Source organism: Pyrgilauda ruficollis, unplaced genomic scaffold (genome assembly GCF_017590135.1).
Source record: "Pyrgilauda ruficollis isolate IOZ18807 unplaced genomic scaffold, ASM1759013v1 scaffold97, whole genome shotgun sequence".
Lineage (NCBI taxonomy): Eukaryota > Metazoa > Chordata > Aves > Passeriformes > Passeridae > Pyrgilauda > Pyrgilauda ruficollis.
Genome location: NW_024531821.1, coordinates 46,315 through 68,977, shown reverse-complemented (window position 1 = coordinate 68,977; position 22,663 = coordinate 46,315). Strand labels below are relative to the sequence as shown.

At 42.4% G+C, this 22,663-nt stretch overlaps 2 protein-coding genes and 1 non-coding gene across 9 annotated transcripts in view; all 3 read right to left on the bottom strand.

The window, feature by feature from the left end:
- Nucleotides 1-12,982, bottom strand: part of IARS1 (isoleucyl-tRNA synthetase 1) — an 84,680-nt gene extending 71,698 nt beyond the window's left edge. The window contains exons 1-5 of the mRNA XM_041490009.1: nucleotides 12,828-12,982; nucleotides 12,178-12,334; nucleotides 11,612-11,731; nucleotides 8,730-8,812; nucleotides 893-1,010 (exon numbers count right to left, since the gene is read on the bottom strand). Coding sequence (XP_041345943.1) covers nucleotides 893-1,010; nucleotides 8,730-8,812; nucleotides 11,612-11,731; nucleotides 12,178-12,334; nucleotides 12,828-12,982 — 633 coding nt within the window. The remainder of the gene's footprint in view (nucleotides 1-892; nucleotides 1,011-8,729; nucleotides 8,813-11,611; nucleotides 11,732-12,177; nucleotides 12,335-12,827) is intronic.
- A 2,268-nt stretch (nucleotides 12,983-15,250) lies between these two features.
- Nucleotides 15,251-21,940, bottom strand: LOC121365652 (isoleucine--tRNA ligase, cytoplasmic-like). 7 transcript variants are annotated; one of them, XR_005957046.1, is made up of 7 exons: nucleotides 21,878-21,938; nucleotides 20,158-20,245; nucleotides 17,416-17,535; nucleotides 16,766-16,922; nucleotides 16,200-16,319; nucleotides 15,624-15,797; nucleotides 15,251-15,519 (listed from the first exon to the last, which is right to left on the bottom strand). XR_005957046.1 is itself a non-coding variant. In XM_041490014.1 (6 exons), the coding sequence occupies exons 3-6, from the start codon at nucleotides 17,532-17,534 to the stop codon at nucleotides 15,403-15,405; spliced, it is 513 nt and encodes a 170-aa protein (XP_041345948.1). In that variant the 5' UTR covers nucleotide 17,535; nucleotides 20,158-20,245; nucleotides 21,878-21,939; the 3' UTR covers nucleotides 15,256-15,402. The 7 variants fall into 7 exon arrangements, 6 of the variants coding, with proteins under 6 accessions (XP_041345948.1, XP_041345950.1, XP_041345949.1 ...); XM_041490014.1 differs by lacking the exon at nucleotides 15,624-15,797 and having other exon boundaries at nucleotides 15,256-15,519; nucleotides 21,878-21,939; XM_041490016.1 differs by lacking the exon at nucleotides 15,624-15,797 and having other exon boundaries at nucleotides 15,260-15,452.
- Nucleotides 19,484-19,617, bottom strand: LOC121365654. Its single transcript, XR_005957047.1, has one exon. It is a non-coding gene; the product is annotated as a small nucleolar RNA SNORA84 (small nucleolar RNA).
- Nucleotides 21,941-22,663: the final 723 nt, after the last annotated feature.

Sequence of the window (22,663 nt, the reverse complement as noted above, 5' to 3'; positions counted from 1 at the left end):
TTTTTTCTTCAGTATAAATACCCCTCAGCAACACTGAAAGCTCTGGTATCTCTCTGGTATCTGTGGGCTGCATTGTACTCCAAGTCTATTTAAACATTTATTTTAAAAACACTATTTTTGGCCAGAAAATTGGCCTTTTTTAGGCAAGATAGAGAGACCAGATGTACAATCTGTGCTAGCTCTCTGCTCTCACAATGCAAGTGGAAGATTTACAATACAAGGATATGGAGGCCTGGGTCAGGACTGGAAGGGATACAAAACCTCTATCTACAAACTAATGTGGAATTTGGAAAATTGGGACACAAGTTCTGCCTTGACATACATGAACATGAGTTTGTTGCAAGTGAGAAGCTGCACTTGCTTCATCTTGTCACTCATTTTTAAAGGAACATTTTGTAAACCACAGTAAACCCTGCATTATATTAGGTAGAACATTTTCTGGTGTTTCCCAATGTAAATTGATGATTCTTAGACGAATCATTATCCTACAGCTACAGAGTCTTTGACAATCCCTACAAATCTCCTCTCAGAAGATTCAAACCCTGCCAAAGACCCTATTCTTTTCAGATGTGCACAGACAGGGACAGCTGCAGCTCTCCTCTGAAAATTCAGCACGAAAATTTACCACTGCAATAAAGCCTTGAGAGCACAGAGAGGGAAGAGTTTACTACAACAAAGAAAGTGTGTACTTTAAATATCTGTAAGTAATAACCAAGAAAGAACTCTAAGATCAAGTGATACAAACTAATACAGCAAAATACTATCAAAATTAACCCCTTTACCTAGATTTTTACTACCAATTTGGAGTATAATGACATGTTTAGGTACCACCAAGCAAAAAGTGCTAAAGCTTTTCAAGTTCAAACAGAAGAGAAATCTGATTGCAACTTACCTTGTAGTTCTGATGGGATTCAAAGTTGGACAGGGGGGTGTTACATGCAGTTGAAAAAGGCATGACCTTAACCCCTCTATACACCAGGCCTTTGTCATAGAGCTGCTTGAAAACCCACCTGGAAGCACACAAGGAACAAGGACTGACTTGGTGTTTCACATTTAGTAAATAAACTGCAAAATGGGGTTTCTGCTCTAGCTGGAAGTTCTTTCTAAATGACACCTTTTTTAAAATAATCCACCATAAACTAAAGACAATATTTGCAAATCAAAAGGCAGAGATAATTGATTGCAACTGCATTTCTGGCATATTTTTAGCTTTGGCTGATACCAGCAGCTTGGTGTTCCATGCACTGGCTGCACAGAGATTAACCACCAATATGGATTTGTGCTGCATCTATATCCCTTCTCAGATGTCCCGAATACAAAGATCACCTGAAATTTGAACAATTGGCAAGGCTGAAATCAGTCATAACTTAGAGAACAGCTGTAGTGACATGGCTGCTCACCTCTCACATGATCTTAAGTCTCTGCTGCAGCAACCAGTGTTACAGCAGAGACACAGATACAAATCAGTCACCTGCAACCCACCCCAAGTAAATCCTGATCATCTGAAAGCATTTTCCACAGGAGGCCACAGTTAACCATGAACTCACTTTTCTGGTGCTGCAATTTAATGTTGTACTTTGAACTCAGATCCTCACCAAGACCATAGTCTCACACTAAGGTTTAACTCTGCTTAGGAAATCATCAGTTCAGCCTGGAGCATAGCTGGATCCTTATCTTTTCTTGAAATAATCAAGTCAGCACTTAATATTGCAAGTGACAAATTGAGTCAATGCTCAAGGTGAATGGAAGCTGGAAGAGAAACTCTTCACACAACTCAAGGTGTCCATGTGATGGACAAACCCTGAATGCTCCAGGGTTTCCTCAAGGATCACCAGCATTCATCAGCTTCTCACGTCTCGCTGACTTGCACACTCAGTGCCACAGCCTGCAGGCTGTGAGGCAGGAGAGGCCAAGCCTTAAATAATCCTGCCAACTTCAACTCACAAATCAGAGCTGCAGCAGAGCCTCCTCATTTTGAATTTCACAGCAAAACTGTTAAACTCTGCTGACTTTAAAAGCTCCTTTATTCAAACTATGTTTTCAAACCATCCTGATCCCTTTTCTGGGTCCCTTTGCAGATAAATAGCTCATTGCTAAGCAACCAACCCAATCCTGGCAAGCAGCACTTCTTTCTGCAGGCTGTCATTTTGTGCTGGAGAATGTGGACCTGTATTTCAGTCAGTGTCTTGTCTTCTATGCTTGAAATTATCATCTTCAACAAAAGACACAAGTAGACTATTGCACTGATTTTATATGTGGCCCAAAATATATCAAGAGACATGCCCTGGCTTGCTGACATGGAAGTCCTGTAATGCCTTAATCAGAATAATTATTACACTGCAGATTAAGCAGCTGGAGAAAATCGAGAATGTCACACAGAAAAGATGTGCTGTCCAATCAGATTCATCCATGGGCCTCCAGCAGAAGTCCTAAACTCTCCTATGAGTGGTCACTAACACCAGAAATATTATATCATCCAAAGTCTGAGATGGAAAAAGATTCTGAGACCTTCAGCAGCATCAAGTTCTGCCACAGAGGAGCCAAACCCAGGAGTCTCTCAGAGCTCTGCACTTCTACAAAGGTGCCTTACCTTACACACAACTCCAAAGAAACCTTGTTCAACCAAAAAATGACACCAAGATGACATTCACATAGGCAAGATGTGGCTGCCTGATCCCCAACCCAAATCTGAAACATAGCAGTGAGTGACTATTTTACAGTGGAGAATTTCAGTTTATCAACTTAGACTTATATAAATCTAGATCAGTCTTTTATAAAAATGATCCCTGAATATAGTTTCACCAGCTTTCAGCATATAAATTTGAGCTGGCTAACTGCACAAGTTTTTGTGGGAGTTAAAGTAACTTTAAATGTATGCTTACCCCCTCATAGCATAATTAATGCAGCCTGTGACAAGTGACAGCATTCCTGCTGAAGGTGTTCTATTTGCCTTTCAAAAACAGTAACTGAAACACCTATAGAAAAAGGCTCCACTTTACTTTCTATAGAACACTGCCTACTAACAGCACACAAAAACTACTCCGAGAAACACTGAATATTTAATTCAGCTGTAAATATAGCTGTAAACTCAGGGAGCTGCTCAGGAAAGGTGAGCACTAGTGGAGCTGCCAAGCTCCCAATGCAGGCCAGCATCTCCCTCCTGTGGCAATCCCATCCCACTGCACAGCCCGGGCTCCAGCTGTGCACTCAGAGCAGGGATGGGCTTCAGAGCACAGCCCTGCCCTGAGCACCACCATCCCTGCCCTGAGCACCACCATCCCTGCCCTGAGCACCACCATCCCTGCCCTGAGCACCACCATTCCCTGCCCTGAGCACCACCATTCCCTGCCCTGAGCACCACCATTCCCTGCCCTGAGCTGCTCACTCTTTGCAGTTTGTCACAGCCTCTCCCCTCACACAGCCATTCCAGCAGAATAAACAGAATTATAGTTTAGTCAAGACTGCTATTTGATGCCATAGCCCTCATTACCACTACACAAGCTCTTTTGTTATCTTAAGAAGCACCTAAAATGGTTTCCTTAACAAAAAAGCTGCTGGTGTGTGACCAGCAGAGCTGCAGAGATGATTCCCAAAGAGCTCCCTGCAGCAGAGCCCACTTGAAACACAGCACCTGCCAAAGATGAGATGGTTCTAACACTAAGAGTCACTTACAGGTGGGGATCATGTTTTGATTAAAAAGTCATCCCAATATTTTAGACAATAACCTCACACAACATGGTTTAATCCTTATGTTTGAAAAATATTGACACTTTGCAAGAAAGGGGCCCCAGGTTTGTAAGCCAAAATTGAAAATGCAGTGCCTTCTGAAAAAAAAATAATCTAAGGAAACCACAGAGCTCCTTTCTAATGAGAGAAAAAAACCATTTACTTAAAGAAGTGAGAAATCATATGCTGTTCCTCTAATTCTGCTACATTTCTCCTCACACAAATAAATTCAGTTGCATCCTCTTGGCTGTGGGAGCAGCACTCAGACCTTTACTGAAGAAAAACGCAGTTTGGGAAAAGGTGAAATTCAATGCATATTTCAGCTTCTTGTTAAGAGAGAATCTGGTCCCTAAAGGTGCAAGGAATGCTTAACTTTGAAAGTGGTAAGAGTTTGTTATTCCTGAAGTGTCATGAGGTTTGAGCCCAGTCAATAACAAAGCCTTGCTCTCCCCAGAATTCCCAAAAAACCAGAACCTTCCTGCAGAATTTGTTCATCCAAGTCACACACAGCACACAAACACCACACAGATATAACCAAACTCCTGCAAAGGGAGTTTGCTTCCAAAAGATATTAAATCAGTCAATGCAGCACTGCAAACACCCCTGGCATCCCACACAGCATCCACATCTCTCCCTACCCAAAAGCAATCTGCACCTCTCTAACACCTACATCCAGCTCACATCAAAGAGAAGGATTTCATCTTGGAGCTTCCCAAGTCCTTAATGCCATTCCTTTGAGGGATCAAGGGGCTCTGTTTGCAATGATCTAAAGTTTTCTAAGGGTTTGAGAACTGCAATCTTTCCAGACACCTCATAACTAATACTACCCAAGTCCTTAATGCCATTCCTTTGAGGGATCAAGGGGCTCTGTTTGCAATGATCAGTATCTAAAGTTTTCTAAGGTTTGAGAACTGCAATCTTTCCAGAGACCTCATAACTACCACTGAGATTTATTTTCAAACACATATAAAGTGTTTTTCTTCCTTTTTTTGTCTTTAAAGAAAAAACAGGAGGAACTGTAAACAGTTCTGTGACCACTAGGACAGCAGGATCTAGAGGTCTATGATTTCAACATATCCATGGTACTTTAGGTAAATGGACAAAATTATTGCTGTGTGACCTCACATCAGTTCACATCAAGATAAAAGGACAATTTTATAGCCTCTGTAGACCTACCAAACAAATCCAGGCACAAACACCACGCTATGTAAGAAGCCCTGTCATTTTAAAGCAAACACTGCCTCCTAACAGCACGATGGGAAGCAGAGCTCCTGAGGAAAAGGTTTTCCTACAACTCATGGACAACACTTGAAAAACAAGAGGAAAGTAAAATGAAAGCAACATGCAAAAACAGATGCTTAGGGACAAGAAAAAAGTACTCAAAAAACACTGGATGTGAATCAAAAATCATAAGCCTAAGTGGAACATGAATTCCAATAACAAACACAACCTATCTTTAGAATAGCATCTTGGAAAGACAGCTCCTGAAGAAAGTGAGGAAAAGTATTTCTTTGTTCCAGGGCCTAGGAATTGTTCAGTACAGAAGCTGTCATATTCTGTGTTAAACTACCACCAAAAGCTTTAAAATCCTGGCATACAGAGATCATCCTCTTCCAGGTCCACCCTCCAAGCTGTAATCTTCAGAACTGTGTGTTTGTTGAGAGATTCTGGATCAAGCCAGAAATGCAAAATACCTGCATAACAGTAAATTTGAATATCTAAAACTGATGCTAGACTTATCCCAAAGATCAGCCATAGGACTGCAGTGTTTTCCTTCTCCAAAATTCAAGTAAGGAGATACAGTAAGACTGGAATGGTGAGAAGGTAACAAGGGGACTAGAGCACTTAATGCACAAAAGAAATACAAGAATGAGGAAAAAAATACAGCTCATAGAAAAATGGACACACCACATTTCTTAACACCAGTATCTCTCTAGAGAATCATTACTCATGGAACACACAGAATACAATAGTGATTTCTATTAGGAGAAATCTATTTCTAGAAATCTATTGGGAGAATTTCTGTTCAGAGATCTGTTGTTGTGAGGTCATTCTGGTTTAGTGCTGAGCGCTGGGCCGGTCTCAGGGCAGGCTGGGAGTGAGTCCAGCTCTCCCTGGCACCTCCTCGCAGAGCTCTGTCACCGTCTCTAACAGGCTCAGCCCGCAGTTGCTCATTTGGGCACTAGATGGTGACAGGAATCTGCTCGAGCCACCCTTCAGAGGAGCAGGAGGAGAGGCCAAGCCCTGGCATCGCCCCGGGAACAGGAGAGCATCCCCTCATCCAGGGAGAACTCACACCCAGCACACACCTGTGCAACAGCCCAGCACTGAGGACAATCATTTATAGTTATCCCAACTCCCACAGGTTTCTTTCAGACCACCTCAGTAAGAAGTTTAAGCTCCCATCAAACTCTTCTCCATTTCACTGGATGTGTTTTGACTGTACAAAAAAAAGGCAAGAACAAATTTCATGTTTGTGCCACGCCAGCTCAAGAACATCACTCACTGCACTGTTCCAGTGAAGGGCACTTCTTAACGGAGATTGTCCTAGCTGCAGGACAAATTGCGCAGAATTAGAACTCAAAGTTCTATTTAAGTTATTCAATATGTGCACAGTTGACTGGATCTTAACATGCAAAACCAGTGCAGTTTCATCTCTCACTGATACCAATTTTCAGTCCTCCCCTGAAAAATTCTGCCAGGATACCACAATTCTACCAACAAATGTTTTGTTGTAAGTCAAAATTTAGCAGGTTAAAAATTCAGTTTAGTCAGTCATCATATGACACAGTATCAAAATGCCAACAAAGTAGTCATTTCCATCAGACCAATTATAAAGATGAAAAAGAAATGCTGTCTAGCATTCTGAGCTTATTAATATTGTTTTGTAGAGATACTGCACAACAGATGTATTTGGTGTCTGAGTCCTAAATACTTCAAATATAAATGATTTGGATCAAATCAGCCCCCACTGAAAACAACATTTATCACAAGTATTAGATTATCTCACTGAACTCAACAGAAACAAGGAAGAAAACACCACATGTCACAAAGAAATTCCATTGAGGCCACTCCAGAGCTGCAGGAAAAGCTACAGACCAGAAAAAAACAACCTAAACAGACTGGTTTAGCTGATTATATGACTAAAGACAAACTGCTTGCCATATTTTAACCACAAAACCTACAGCTGCCATGCCCACTACCATTTTCATAATAAGTTGGGTTTTTTTTTCCCTGGGCCTAAAATCAGCATTGTACTCCCACAGACAGAAAAACAACAAAATAAAACCACTGGACAGGCCAATATCGTCTCCAGGGCACTCAATGCAGAAATTAAGCTCAGTTTCTCTTTTGTACATAGCTGGACACTAAATTTTAAAACTTTTTTTAAGAATTTCAAAAGGAGCTCACAAAAAATTGAATCAACTGTGAGAGAAGCATGCTAGAACCTAGAGCTCAAATTAACACTCCTGATGGACAGGCAAAGTAACTTCAGTAACACCTTGTGGGTCTGATGATTGCTTGGGTAACCATCCAAGTTATTTAATTTTTAGAGAATTGTACATTACCCTGCCAAAAGCACCACTCTAAGTGCAGTAACAGAGCTCTCTTTAAGCATTATCTCCTTCAGCCCTGAGACAGTCCTAGGAGACTTTCCAAAATAACCCCAATTTTTAAAAACAGAAAATGTGTTTCATTACAAGATTTAACAGAAACTTAACAGCCAGGAAGCAAAAAAAGTACAAAATTAAGAGGCTCTCTGCCTACATACTTCCTGAAATCTAACTGAGTTTTCAGATCCAATATAATTTAGAGTTTGTATCAAAGCAGGCATTAGAGGAGGTGATCTCTGTAATACAGGTCAAAGACCAGAAACTGCCTTTTAAAGAGGTCGTGGGAGAAACAAACCACCAAAAAAAGGCTTGGGCTGCTGAGAGAGACCCTGCAACTAGCTCAAGGCAGGTTTGGTTTTTAAGCTGCCAGTTAAACAGAATTTGAGCTGCCACTAGGTATTTTTGTAATTTACAAAATGAAGGTTTCCTGTCAGTTTGGGCTTTATAATTATGCAGAATTTCTTCAGCTGAGTGAGTTAAACATCTGCTGCCTTCCTACCATCTTTCCAAAGCTCACTGAAATCTCACTGGCACTTCAGCCCTCTGCAGTGGCTTCAGGGACATCTAAAAGGTCTGCCAATCCAGTGTGATAACCTTATGAAACTAACCATACAATTAAAGCTGATTAGTAATGCTAGTATTACTAAGTATTCCTTAATACTTTCTTATGCACATAATTTGCTTTTCAATAGCTTTTTGTCAGCATATATTCTGCTAAAGCTCTCCCTGCAATTCACCTTGTCATTCTATCACCCAAAGGACTCACAGCTGCCATTTCTTCACTGTGTTAAACCAACCTGATCATCCTTAACCTGTAAGGTTGTCTTGTCTTTTGAAATCCCAACAGGCATCCTGAATACATTGCCAAAACACCCAAACTTTATTAAGCTCTGCACCAGGAGTCCAAGACAGTTGTCAAACTGTGCTGCCAAGAAAAAGATAACAGCAGATTCACAGCCTCTAAAATCAGCCTTGAAGAAGAGGTTTGGTGCTAAACTGAGCTTGGACAGTTTGCCATTTACAGCTGACAGTGTGAAGAACATCAAGAATGCAGAGCTAGAATGTAACTTCCTAAACCAACTAAGGACCATATTAATAGATCTTCAGAACTGCTTTTAAGTAGGCATGGAGCAGTGAGATTTCAGGGCTCATTAAAGGCAGTCTTGGCGCACTTTATTTTGCAAAGCCCTGCTATCCTGGAGAAGGAAAAAATGGGACACATTCATCACTTGAACATCAAGAGATTTCACATCACTTTAATTCCTCTGCCTGATGTTTTATCTGCATTTGGCATTTTCTGAACCGTTCTAGTGATACATGGACCAACACATGCTTGCAATGAAGCCTTTCTCGCATTTCAAATCCCCAAAGCAATGTGTGTTCACTTACCACACAGACTCCATGAACTCAGGGTAAAGAGTTTTATAGTCATTTTCAAAGTCAATCCAGCGTCCTAATCTGGTAACACTGAACTGTTAAGACACAAAAACAGAGATTGAAAGGCATCTTAACAATGTATTGTCACAATGCATTACCAATATATGTTCTGTAAAATAAAAATCAGCTGGTTTTTAAGAGCAGTGTTTGTCCCATCTCAATGTATAACATCTATAAAGTATTTTAGCCTGACAATAGTTCCAAACAGTGCATTCATACAGGCAGAAATAAGGAAGGAATGAAACCATGAACAGGGTTATTTAGAACCAAGGTCACACAACAGGCAAATGTGTTCAACACAGCAAAAACAGTAGATGACTTGGATCATTCATCAGATAGAAATGGTGCATCACTCAAGGTTCAGCCAAGGTTCAAATGCCTGAAAATTGCTTTTCATTACAGTGGTCTCACTTCTATTTTTAAGACCACTTGTTGCAGAGACAGTGAAAACCCAGAAGTCTATCAGCTTTCAGTTCCATGAAAACATGATGTAACTTGAAGACAAAGCAATGCTGAAAGAAATTGATACAGGACAAGTTATCAAACTCCTCCAGGGCCAGCTGCCTTCTCTGACTTCCCAGAGCCATGAGAGGGCTGCCAAAGCCACAGGAGTGACAGGTGCCAGCCCCTGGCGCAGGACAGGTCATGGTCACATTCAGACACCAATGAGGAATGAGCCAGCTGTGGGATTCACTGGGACAAGTGGGATTTCACAGCCATCCAATCCCCCCAGCTCTGCAGAGAGCCAAGGCAGGGACACCTGTCCTGACACTGTTACACACAGCCCACACTGAATGTCAAACCAGCAAAGTGAACACAAAACACACTCATTCCCTCACCTCCACACTTTCTTACAACACCTGAGCTCCTGACATGGATCAGTTTCCATCCTGACCTTTAAGCCACTCTGACACTCCACTAATAAGATACATAGCCTAGGACTGATCAGCACCAGGATCCACAAAGTTGGAGCATTATGTTTGGTCTCAGCGTTGTAAGATCTCACACAGCCAAGGAACCTTTTCTATTTTTCATAAGGCTCAAATATTTGCTAACCACTCCAGGCAGAAAATGAACACTATCTAACAGGAATGCTGGTAATTCCTCTCCCAGCACTAATCCAAAATAAATTTGAATTTATTACAAGTCAAAAGATATTTAAACAAATTTCATTATTTTTATTTATCATCTAAAATACACACATACATGCACAAGTTTATGTACAAAACAAAATACAAAATCCATTTACCACCCAAAAAATCAAGTGCTTGGACTAACCAGCACTGTAAAAACACCAGTTGCTGAAGCACAGCAAGTTAAAAGGGATGGAAAATGAACCACAAATGTTCCAGGTGTGGCTGGGATAGAGTTAACTTTCTTCACAGCTGGTATAGTGCTGGGTTCTGGATTTAGGATAGGAATAATGTTGTTAACCCATTGCTGGCTTAGGTGCTGCTGAGTCGTGCTTGCCCGAAGCAAGGAGTTCTCAGTTTCCCAGGCTGTGGCAGCCAGGAGCTGCACAAGGAGCTGGGTGGGAGAAGAGCCAGGACAGCTGATCCCAAGTGGCCAAAGGGACCCTCCATAGGACAGGACATTGTGCCCAGCAGGGAACTGGGGGGACTGGGCCAGGAGCTGTGAATCACTGGGCAGAGACAGGCTGGGCATCACTCAGCAGCCAGACAGGGCATCACTTGGTTTTCCTGGCTTTTATTGCTCCCTCTGTCCTCTTTTACTATTTTTATTATCATTAGCATCATTATAATATTTTATTTTGCTTCAATTAAACTGTTTTTATCTCCACTCATTGGTACTTGGCTGCCAGCTAAGGTTAAACCACCACAACAAACCAGAATGAATCTTGCTTTTTTTATTTCTAAAAGCAACAAAGAATTATCAATGATGGGTTTGAAATACAACATTTCAGAGTGCAATTTGAAAAAAAAAACTGTCTGCTTTTCATCCAGCCACTCACTGAGGTTTAGGCCACAGTTTCTCTACCCAAGGCACCTCTGGTTTCTTCAGACACTGGCCATAACTTCAAAATGGTCCCAAGGGCAAGAGGCAAGTGATACTCAAGTAAGAAACTCCTATTTCCATGAAAAGAAATACAGCAAGACTAGAAACATGTAGAGGAGTGTGATGAAGTAGAAGAGCCTTTGCAGGAGGAAAAAAATTAAAATAATTAGGACTGTTCTGCCTAGGAAAAAAAAAATTAAGGTTAAGATAAAGCTTTATTGGAAATAACTTTAGAGAACTACCATTCTTCAAACTTGCAGACAGGAACACTCTCCCTGTACTCCTGGGATGAAAAGCTGACACCAATATTCTCTGGGAAGACTGAGGGTTTACCCACACCTCTTGTGGGTATTTCTGTGAGAATTTCTGTTCTTCCAAAATTACAAGCTGCTGCCCTGCACTCTCCAATGAAAAGACTGTGGGGAAGGAGGAGCAGAAAAGCAGTGAGGTTAATGTTAATTTTCTTTAATGGCTCCATTAGAAAACCAAAGTCAGCTCTTTCAATTTCCTATATAAGGGAAGACAGAAAAAGAGACACTATTCAACATATCTGTTATTTGTTCAGTGTAGCTCATTAGACACTCTGAGCCCCAGGTAACCTGCAAGTAACCTTCTCTTGACAGCACAGCAGTGTGTTCCAAGCCACAAAGGTACTCTTTTTGTTCCCCTTTCAGGATCACAGGGGAGAAACAGGAGCTTAAAGACATGAGATTTATGCACAAAATCAGACAAAAGGATGAAGTTCCCCCCACCTGAAACACTCCTGCACAAACACATTTAGAAATGCTCAGCAGAACGCGGACTGAGCCTCCACTCACCTCCCACTCCTTGGCATATCTCATCACAATCCCTCTGCACTCTTTGTTGTAAGCTTCAATCCCCATCTTTGCCACATCCTCTGGCCCTTTAATGCCTAAAGTCTTGTCAATCTCATATTCCTGGGAGCACGGAAAACAAACAAACAAAACATGCTGTTATCAAAAGCTTTCAGGATTCCCCTGGATACTTTGTGTCCTATACATTCTAATGAGGCTCAGGGGCCTCCTTTAACCTTTTGGATTTCATGGGAGCTGCACCTGAGCTAGGGAGGGATTTCAAAGGCTCACCCTGGCATGACTGTTTCTTTAGTTTCTTCAGAAAAATAAACAAAACACCAGTTTCTGAACTATGAACCAAATAAATACAGGTTCATAGCAATGACCAGTAGGAAGCTCCTGAACTCACCAGACACAAAAGCCAGAGAAACACACTGGACAAGGAACTTCCATTTCTCTTTTAGCAACAATGTCAGGTATAAAAGCAACAGAAATATGAGTGATAAGCAGGGAACAACAGGGAAAGAGGAACCTACAGAAATATCCGCAGGTAAATTCATGACACATACCACAGGCAAGCCATGGCAATCCCAGCCAAACCTTCTGTCAACATGAAAACCACTCTGATGAGCAAATCTGGTCACGATGTCTTTGATGGTCCCTGCAAGAATGTGGCCATAGTGGGGGAGCCCTGTGGCAAACGGGGGGCCATCGTAGAAGTTAAACCTACAACACAAAACGTTCCTCATTAAAGCAAAAACTGAGCAGCAAGCCTTCAGGCAGGGTGACTCCATACTTATACTACTTGTGTTTCACTTGGAAAATGTCCATTCCTTCCTCTTCCATCATCAGGCAGCACAGGTGCCACGCTGGCAGTGGCACTGAAGGGAACATTCCAGCCTGTTCAGCTCCTACCAGGATTCCCATGGCACACCCCAGCACGCTGCTCCACAGCTCCACAGTGGGAAGAGCTCTTTGCTTACCTCCCCATTTCTCTTACAAACCCACCAGGCAGGAAATTACAGGTTTATTACAACTGTTTGAACACTGCTGATTCTTCATCAAGTGAAATATAAAGGGACAGCAGCATGAGCCAGGCCTGCTGCTGGCAAAGGGAGCAGCTGCTGTTTACAGAACCAAGGAAAAACAAAGAGTAATTACAGCCAAGCCAACCCTGCACTGCCACACACAATTGCTACAGCTTTTAACAGATTCTTACCTAGGTCTGTTCTTTGATTGCTTCAGGCATTCCTTGAAACAATTAAGATTTTTCCAGAGCGTCAATATCTTCTCTTCCTCATTTGGAAAATTTATGTTTTCTGGAACTTGTTGAACCATTCTTTCCCAACCAGGATCAATAAGAGAAAAATACATTTTGAACAGAAGTGAGAATAAACAACTCCACATATATAACTTACATCTTTCAAATCCATATCACCAATCCAAAGAGCCTGATTCATAGCAGGCATGGAAGCAAGCACTCCCTTCTAAAAAAAGCCTAATTTCGACTGACTCACACCAAAGTTTTGGAACAGGAAAAGGATTCTCCATTCATTCAACTATGACTGTTCCCTTTTTTATCATGTTTTTATTTCTGTTTCCTAGAGAAAACAGTCAAAGGGCAAATTATGTTTTGGTTACAGGTTTGGGTTTTTTTCTTCAAGAAAAGCTTCCAAGTTCAAATAACCTTCAGCACCAGTTTATATCAGAGAGTTTCACTTTAAACTACTGAAGAAGGGGCTCCTTTTCACTCTACATCTATTCACAAACTGTTTACATGCTTAAAAGAGCATTTTCCATCAGGCTGTGCCAGCAATCTCAGATGCCCCTAAAAGCAGCCAGACTGCAGAGAGCACAGTTGAAAAACTGCAAAGATGAACATGAGTGTTATAAGTATATTACAACTAAGCCTCAACAGGCCACTTCCATGCTGTACAAGCAACACAGGGAAGAGGAATTCTCAAAATAATTAGGAACACACAGCAGTTGCCTGGTTCCAGACCTGCTATGAGATGGAAAGGGGTCAGATTTCAATAAAATGCCACAGCAAGAACTAAACAAAGCTCTGAGAAATAAGGGTGTTCTGAGACAGCAGCTCCCTAACAGGAGAAAATTGGTTATGAAGGCTGTAACAGATGATGCCAGAGAATAAAAGGGTTCTTCCACCTCTCAGTGCTGCTGCTCCTGAGCACACTTACACCAGAAGTAGCTACTACAGCTTTGAGCTTCGCTCAGCATTAGAGAATTACAAGTAGCAGCACAAGGCCTGAGTCTTGGGATTTAACCATAAAGCAGCAACAAAGGCAAATGCATGAAGACAATTCTTTCAGTTACAGCTGAAGCTCCAAAACATTTGCTTAAATGAAACCCAGAACACCACAAAAATTGCCAGCTCAAGGCTTGAACCCCTATGATGCTACACATCAACTCCACCACTTTTGTATTCATGACAAACCATACTCTCCACTAATAAACCCAAATTATGCTTTACCATATTATTATAACTGAGAATCCCACAACCTGGTGCACAGGCAACACAGCATTTGGAGGGGAAATCAGGGGCTGACAAGGAACACATGGACATGGCCTGGATGTATTTTAAAAAGTAATAACCAGCCTGAGCACAGTGAGTTACTCTACACAGAACATGTAATAGTTTTCACCATTCTGCCTCCAAGCACTGATTAGGCTGTGTCCTTTCTCAGTGACTTGATCACAGAGACAATGGAAATGATAAAAGAATTCAGCCTTAGAGCTTTTATCTCCCACAAGCCAGCTGACCTGAGGTGTCACAATATTTTTATGAAAAATCCCTTCACCAGGATTTTTCTCCTGAGAAGCCTCAGAAAAGAAATGTAAACAATAGCTATCTGATTGCTTTGGAATGTGGTCTGGAGGTTGTTTACCAACAGGTGCATCTTTGATTGGTCTCACGTGAATTGTTTTTACTTAATGACCAATCACAACCAGTTGTGTCAAACTCTGAGTCTGCCACGGGTTTTTATTATTCAATCCTTTTCTAGCCTTCTGAGGTATTCTTTTCTCTCTATCGTTTAGTATAGCACTTTCAAGTTAAAAGGGATGGAAAATGAACCACAAATGTTCCAGGTGTGGCTGGGATAGAGTTAACTTTCTTCACAGCTGGTATAGTGCTGGGTTCTGGATTTAGGATAGGAATAATGTTGTTAACCCATTGCTGGCTTAGGTGCTGCTGAGTCGTGCTTGCCCGAAGCAAGGAGTTCTCAGTTTCCCAGGCTGTGGCAGCCAGGAGCTGCACAAGGAGCTGGGTGGGAGAAGAGCCAGGACAGCTGATCCCAAGTGGCCAAAGGGACCCTCCATAGGACAGGACATTGTGCCCAGCAGGGAACTGGGGGGACTGGGCCAGGAGCTGTGAATCACTGGGCAGAGACAGGCTGGGCATCACTCAGCAGCCAGACAGGGCATCACTTGGTTTTCCTGGCTTTTATTGCTCCCTCTGTCCTCTTTTACTATTTTTATTATCATTAGCATCATTATAATATTTTATTTTGCTTCAATTAAACTGTTTTTATCTCCACTCATTGGTACTTGGCTGCCAGCTAAGGTTAAACCACCACAACAAACCAGAATGAATCTTGCTTTTTTTATTTCTAAAAGCAACAAAGAATTATCAATGATGGGTTTGAAATACAACATTTCAGAGTGCAATTTGAAAAAAAAAAACTGTCTGCTTTTCATCCAGCCACTCACTGAGGTTTAGGCCACAGTTTCTCTACCCAAGGCACCTCTGGTTTCTTCAGACACTGGCCGTAACTTCAAAATGGTCCCAAGGGCAAGAGGCAAGTGATACTCAAGTAAGAAACTCCTATTTCCATGAAAAGAAATACAGCAAGACTAGAAACATGTAGAGGAGTGTGATGAAGTAGAAGAGCCTTTGCAGGAGGAAAAAAATTAAAATAATTAGGACTGTTCTGCCTAGGAAAAAAAAAATTAAGGTTAAGATAAAGCTTTATTGGAAATAACTTTAGAGAACTACCATTCTTCAAACTTGCAGACAGGAACACTCTCCCTGTACTCCTGGGATGAAAAGCTGACACCAATATTCTCTGGGAAGACTGAGGGTTTACCCACACCTCTTGTGGGTATTTCTGTGAGAATTTCTGTTCTTCCAAAATTACAAGCTGCTGCCCTGCACTCTCCAATGAAAAGACTGTGGGGAAGGAGGAGCAGAAAAGCAGTGAGGTTAATGTTAATTTTCTTTAATGGCTCCATTAGAAAACCAAAGTCAGCTCTTTCAATTTCCTATATAAGGGAAGACAGAAAAAGAGACACTATTCAACATATCTGTTATTTGTTCAGTGTAGCTCATTAGACACTCTGAGCCCCAGGTAACCTGCAAGTAACCTTCTCTTGACAGCACAGCAGTGTGTTCCAAGCCACAAAGGTACTCTTTTTGTTCCCCTTTCAGGATCACAGGGGAGAAACAGGAGCTTAAAGACATGAGATTTATGCACAAAATCAGACAAAAGGATGAAGTTCCCCCCACCTGAAACACTCCTGCACAAACACATTTAGAAATGCTCAGCAGAACGCGGACTGAGCCTCCACTCACCTCCCACTCCTTGGCATATCTCATCACAATCCCTCTGCACTCTTTGTTGTAAGCTTCAATCCCCATCTTTGCCACATCCTCTGGCCCTTTAATGCCTAAAGTCTTGTCAATCTCATATTCCTGGGAGCACGGAAAACAAACAAACAAAACATGCTGTTATCAAAAGCTTTCAGGATTCCCCTGGATACTTTGTGTCCTATACATTCTAATGAGGCTCAGGGGCCTCCTTTAACCTTTTGGATTTCATGGGAGCTGCACCTGAGCTAGGGAGGGATTTCAAAGGCTCACCCTGGCATGACTGTTTCTTTAGTTTCTTCAGAAAAATAAACAAAACACCAGTTTCTGAACTATGAACCAAATAAATACAGGTTCATAGCAATGACCAGTAGGAAGCTCCTGAACTCACCAGACACAAAAGCCAGAGAAACACACTGGACAAGGAACTTCCATTTCTCTTTTAGCAACAATGTCAGGTATAAAAGCAACAGAAATATGAGTGATAAGCAGGGAACAACAGGGAAAGAGGAACCTACAGAAATATCCGCAGGTAAATTCATGACACATACCACAGGCAAGCCATGGCAATCCCAGCCAAACCTTCTGTCAACATGAAAACCACTCTGATGAGCAAATCTGGTCACGATGTCTTTGATGGTCCCTGCAAGAATGTGGCCATAGTGGGGGAGCCCTGTGGCAAACGGGGGGCCATCGTAGAAGTTAAACCTACAACACAAAACGTTCCTCATTAAAGCAAAAACTGAGCAGCAAGCCTTCAGGCAGGGTGACTCCATACTTATACTACTTGTGTTTCACTTGGAAAATGTCCATTCCTTCCTCTTCCATCATCAGGCAGCACAGGTGCCACGCTGGCAGTGGCACTGAAGGGAACATTCCAGCCTGTTCAGCTCCTACCAGGATTCCCATGGCACACCCCAGCACGCTGCTCCACAGCTCCACAGTGGGAAGAGCTCTTTGCTTACCTCCCCATTTCTCTTACAAACCCACCAGGCAGGAAATTACAGGTTTATTACAACTGTTTGAACACTGCTGATTCTTCATCAAGTGAAATATAAAGGGACAGCAGCATGAGCCAGGCCTGCTGCTGGCAAAGGGAGCAGCTGCTGTTTACAGAACCAAGGAAAAACAAAGAGTAATTACAGCCAAGCCAACCCTGCACTGCCACACACAATTGCTACAGCTTTTAACAGATTCTTACCTAGGTCTGTTCTTTGATTGCTTCAGGCATTCCTTGAAACAATTAAGATTTTTCCAGAGCGTCAATATCTTCTCTTCCTCATTTGGAAAATTTATGTTTTCTGGAACTTGTTGAACCATTCTTTCCCAACCAGGATCAATAAGAGAAAAATACATTTTGAACAGAAGTGAGAATAAACAACTCCACATATATAACTTACATCTTTCAAATCCATATCACCAATCCAAAGAGCCTGATTCATAGCAGGTATGGAAGCAAGCACTCCCTTCTAAAAAAAGCCTAATTTCGACTGACTCACACCAAAGTTTTGGAACAGGAAAAGGATTCTCCATTCATTCAACTATGACTGTTCCCTTTTTTATCATGTTTTTATTTCTGTTTCCTAGAGAAAACAGTCAAAGGGCAAATTATGTTTTGGTTACAGGTTTGGGTTTTTTTCTTCAAGAAAAGCTTCCAAGTTCAAATAACCTTCAGCACCAGTTTATATCAGAGAGTTTCACTTTAAACTACTGAAGAAGGGGCTCCTTTTCACTCTACATCTATTCACAAACTGTTTACATGCTTAAAAGAGCATTTTCCATCAGGCTGTGCCAGCAATCTCAGATGCCCCTAAAAGCAGCCAGACTGCAGAGAGCACAGTTGAAAAACTGCAAAGATGAACATGAGTGTTATAAGTATATTACAACTAAGCCTCAACAGGCCACTTCCATGCTGTACAAGCAACACAGGGAAGAGGAATTCTCAAAATAATTAGGAACACACAGCAGTTGCCTGGTTCCAGACCTGCTATGAGATGGAAAGGGGTCAGATTTCAATAAAATGCCACAGCAAGAACTAAACAAAGCTCTGAGAAATAAGGGTGTTCTGAGACAGCAGCTCCCTAACAGGAGAAAATTGGTTATGAAGGCTGTAACAGATGATGCCAGAGAATAAAAGGGTTCTTCCACCTCTCAGTGCTGCTGCTCCTGAGCACACTTACACCAGAAGTAGCTACTACAGCTTTGAGCTTCGCTCAGCATTAGAGAATTACAAGTAGCAGCACAAGGCCTGAGTCTTGGGATTTAACCATAAAGCAGCAACAAAGGCAAATGCATGAAGACAATTCTTTCAGTTACAGCTGAAGCTCCAAAACATTTGCTTAAATGAAACCCAGAACACCACAAAAATTGCCAGCTCAAGGCTTGAACCCCTATGATGCTACACATCAACTCCACCACTTTTGTATTCATGACAAACCATACTCTCCACTAATAAACCCAAATTATGCTTTACCATATTATTATAACTGAGAATCCCACAACCTGGTGCACAGGCAACACAGCATTTGGAGGGGAAATCAGGGGCTGACAAGGAACACATGGACATGGCCTGGATGTATTTTAAAAAGTAATAACCAGCCTGAGCACAGTGAGTTACTCTACACAGAACATGTAATAGTTTTCACCATTCTGCCTCCAAGCACTGATTAGGCTGTGTCCTTTCTCAGTGACTTGATCACAGAGACAATGGAAATGATAAAAGAATTCAGCCTTAGAGCTTTTATCTCCCACAAGCCAGCTGACCTGAGGTGTCACAATATTTTTATGAAAAATCCCTTCACCAGGATTTTTCTCCTGAGAAGCCTCAGAAAAGAAATGTAAACAATAGCTATCTGATTGCTTTGGAATGTGGTCTGGAGGTTGTTTACCAACAGGTGCATCTTTGATTGGTCTCACGTGAATTGTTTTTACTTAATGACCAATCACAACCAGTTGTGTCAAACTCTGAGTCTGCCACGGGTTTTTATTATTCAATCCTTTTCTAGCCTTCTGAGGTATTCTTTTCTCTCTATCGTTTAGTATAGCACTTTTTTAATATAATATAATAATATAATAAAACAGCCTTCTAAGAAATATGGAGTCAGATTCCTCTCTTCCCTCATCCTGGGACCCAGGAACACATGGACACTGAGGCTTAAGGATCTGCACGTGGTACTCAGCTCCAGCTCAGCCCTCCCACATCAGCGAACTGCACAGGGTTTGGAGCCCGGCCAGCTGCCGGGCCTGAGGAAAGCAGGCAGGCTGGGCTGGGCTGTGCCTGTGGCAGGGCTGAGGAGGCTGCTCACGGCTCACAGCCTCCCTGCGTAGGTCACAGAGTCACTGTGGGCCCATCCTCCCAACTGAAGCACTGCACGGGCACAGCAGTGTCCAGCAACCACAGGGCACAAACCACCCACTCCCTCAGCAACAGGCCTATTGCATCAGAAGCAGGGGGGAATAAATACTGTTGGGAATTAAGGTGCAACCATCACTACCGGTCATTTTGTCCAAGTTACAAACCTGAATTTTATGGGAATTTAGAATTTTAAACAGACTGACTTAAAAGGCAAAAGCACACTGAAAATCTTGCCATGGCTCAACCTCAGCTGAGAAAAAAAGCCAAGAGCTAACAATCATTTTATAGGCAGAGGTATGAATATCTACAGCACAGAAAGAAAGCTCTTTATAAGCAATCTGGGTATTTTCAATCACAAAATAATGAAGGACAACTTCATTACTTTGAACACAGACTGAGCAAAAACATCACAAACCATATTACAGAAATTATACAAACACATCTAATAAAACCCAATTTTCAGACAACACTTCACATCTACAGAGCTCAATAAACACAGGAAGGGTTCTCTGTGCATTTTCTGCTGATAAGAAGTGTCAGAGTTTAAGACAATGCACCATTAAGCAAGTTTTTATTAAGTACACTCACTTTTCTAGAGGATAACATTCACTAGCAAAGGTGTCAAAAGTTTGGAGATTGTACTACAGCAGTCTGAGACTTAAGCTGGGCTTCTTATCTACAAGAAAAAAAAAAGCATTAAAACCATAAAAGCAAGTTCCTGTGTACTTTTTTAAAATATTAATTTTTAAAAAAACAATAAAAATTCAATTACAACACCATTATGAATGAAGTGAACCCACATTTGAGAAATATTGTACTTTCCATAATCAGATATACGATTAAAACAAAGTGGACTTCATGATATTAACCATTTTGTTGACTGAGAAATAGTAAATATAAAAACACAGGAGGAACTAAAGGTGTACAAAAGGTTTCTCATTTCCAGGGGTTTATGATCAGTCTCTTACTCTTGTTCCAGTCACCTTCTCCCACAAACTATTTTGTAAAAGAGACCAAAGCTCCCTCCAAAGACAAGTAGCTTCCTTTCCTCACCTACAGCTGCTTTCTCCAAAATTAAACAATGCTCTATTTTCCATACACACCTGGCCCCCCATTTCTGCCTTTTTCTGTTCTGGTGTAACATCAGTCTAAACCGTTCACCTGATAGCCAAAATTCTCCATTTCTAGAACGGGTGGAAACAACCAAGTTTAAAACAAAAGGAAGGAAGGATGGGAAGAGAATGCTGAGCTACAGAACAAACGTTGCTTCTGAAAATCCTGTGCAAGTGTCTTATAAAGGGAATAAAACTGCAACACTGGCCCAGCTGTCCCCCTGCAAGGATTTCCTTTAACACTGAAAGGCCAATTAAAACATTGCCAAAGCAATAAGCACACTCATCAATGCTGTCTTGAGATACAAAAGCTTCATGCTATGCAAGAGCCCAGTTTTACACTGTATCTTGTGATGGCTTAAGAAATGTTTGTTGCCATCATGCTACCTCGATTAAAAATGTAACACATCATGGTGAAAAAAAGAAATCTAGGTTATCTTGAAATAACTTTGAATTACGTCTTTTTAATAAAAAGTCAGGAACCACTGTCAGCTGAGTTACTGAACACTGCTTTTATGTGACAACTGAATTCTATTACCTGACAGCTGCTTTCTAAGCATGTCACCAGCAAACCGAATTAAAGTTTCCAAAAGGCTCCCGGGGTGTGGAAGCCAAAGATTGCTGGAGATATCAAAGTCACCGCAGCTGCAGCAATAAAAAGGGTGCATTCATCAAATCCCCTATTAAAAAGATGCTGAAGGGAATGCTTAAGACATACTACACGTTGTAAGGGACCTTAAGTTCTTTGTCCAAATAACTAATGAAACCAAGAATTGCTAAGCATTAAGCCCTGAAATACAAATAAGTAATGAAACCAAGAGTTGCTAAGTATCAAGCCCTGCAATAAGGCACCTGGCTAACCTTTAAGAAGTACCTCCTATAGGTAATCCCTAAAATGCCGAAAAAGCAAAGAATCCGTACAGCACCCAGGCAGTAAAACACGCACATGAAGGTGACGCTGTACACACAAAACACGAGCTAACAACGCTAAAGGCCGCGGGGGAGCTGCCAGCCCGGCCGGACCCGCTCCCGCGGTGACAGCACCGCCACTGCCGGCCCACGAGCCGCCGCTCTCCCGCCACACCCCGAAGGTGCCGCCCAGCACCGGCTCCCCCGGCACGCCGCTGCAGCCGGCGCGCCCTCGCGTCCCGGAGCCGCAGGAGCTGAGCCCGGCCGGGCCGGGCCCCCCCGCTCACCTCCGTCCCGCCATGATGCAATCGCGCCCGGCGCAGCATGGCCGGAAGCACCGCCGGCGCCGCGGCCAATCAGCGCGCGGCTCTCTGCGGTCGCACAAAGGAGCTTTGTAAGACGGCCGCCCATTGGGAGCGAGCTCTCCCGGTGCGGTGCGTCACGGCGGCGCGAGGCAGCTCGGGAAAACCTCCCCGCGCGGCCGCCCCGTGGCTCCTGATTGGGCGGGGCGGGGCCTCGGGGAGGGCCCGGGGGTTCCCTCAGGGGCTCGCGGGGAAATGAGCCCGGTCCATGGCCCGGGCACCCTTGAGCCGCGGGCCCCGAGCCCAAACCCGGGCACGAGCCGTGCTGGCTGTCCTGCAGAGCCCCATCCGGCTCTAACCAGCGAGGCCAGGACGCTGGGCTTCTCCCGGTAACTGGATACCGAGGGCCTCTACCGGACTCCTCTCGGGAGCTCTACCTTACCACCGTTAAAGGGATACTCTTAAATATCTCAAGATACCAATTCTTAAGGCTGTAACTACAACAAAAGTCCCTCCTCTGCTGCAAAAAAAAAAAAAAAAAAAAAAAAATTTAAAAAATACAAAAAAAAACCCCCCCCTCCTGCGAAAAAAAAAAAAAAAAAAAAAAAAAAAATCTTAAAAAGTTTAAAAAACCAAATTGGTAAATTTGATTCCCATGTCAAAGGAAACTTAAGGGTTTGAAAAAATATTATTGCTGGCTGGCAACCACTGAGAAATTACAAAACATTTCATGATACATTAAAAAACATTTCCTTCGCTTTTCTAGTGCTG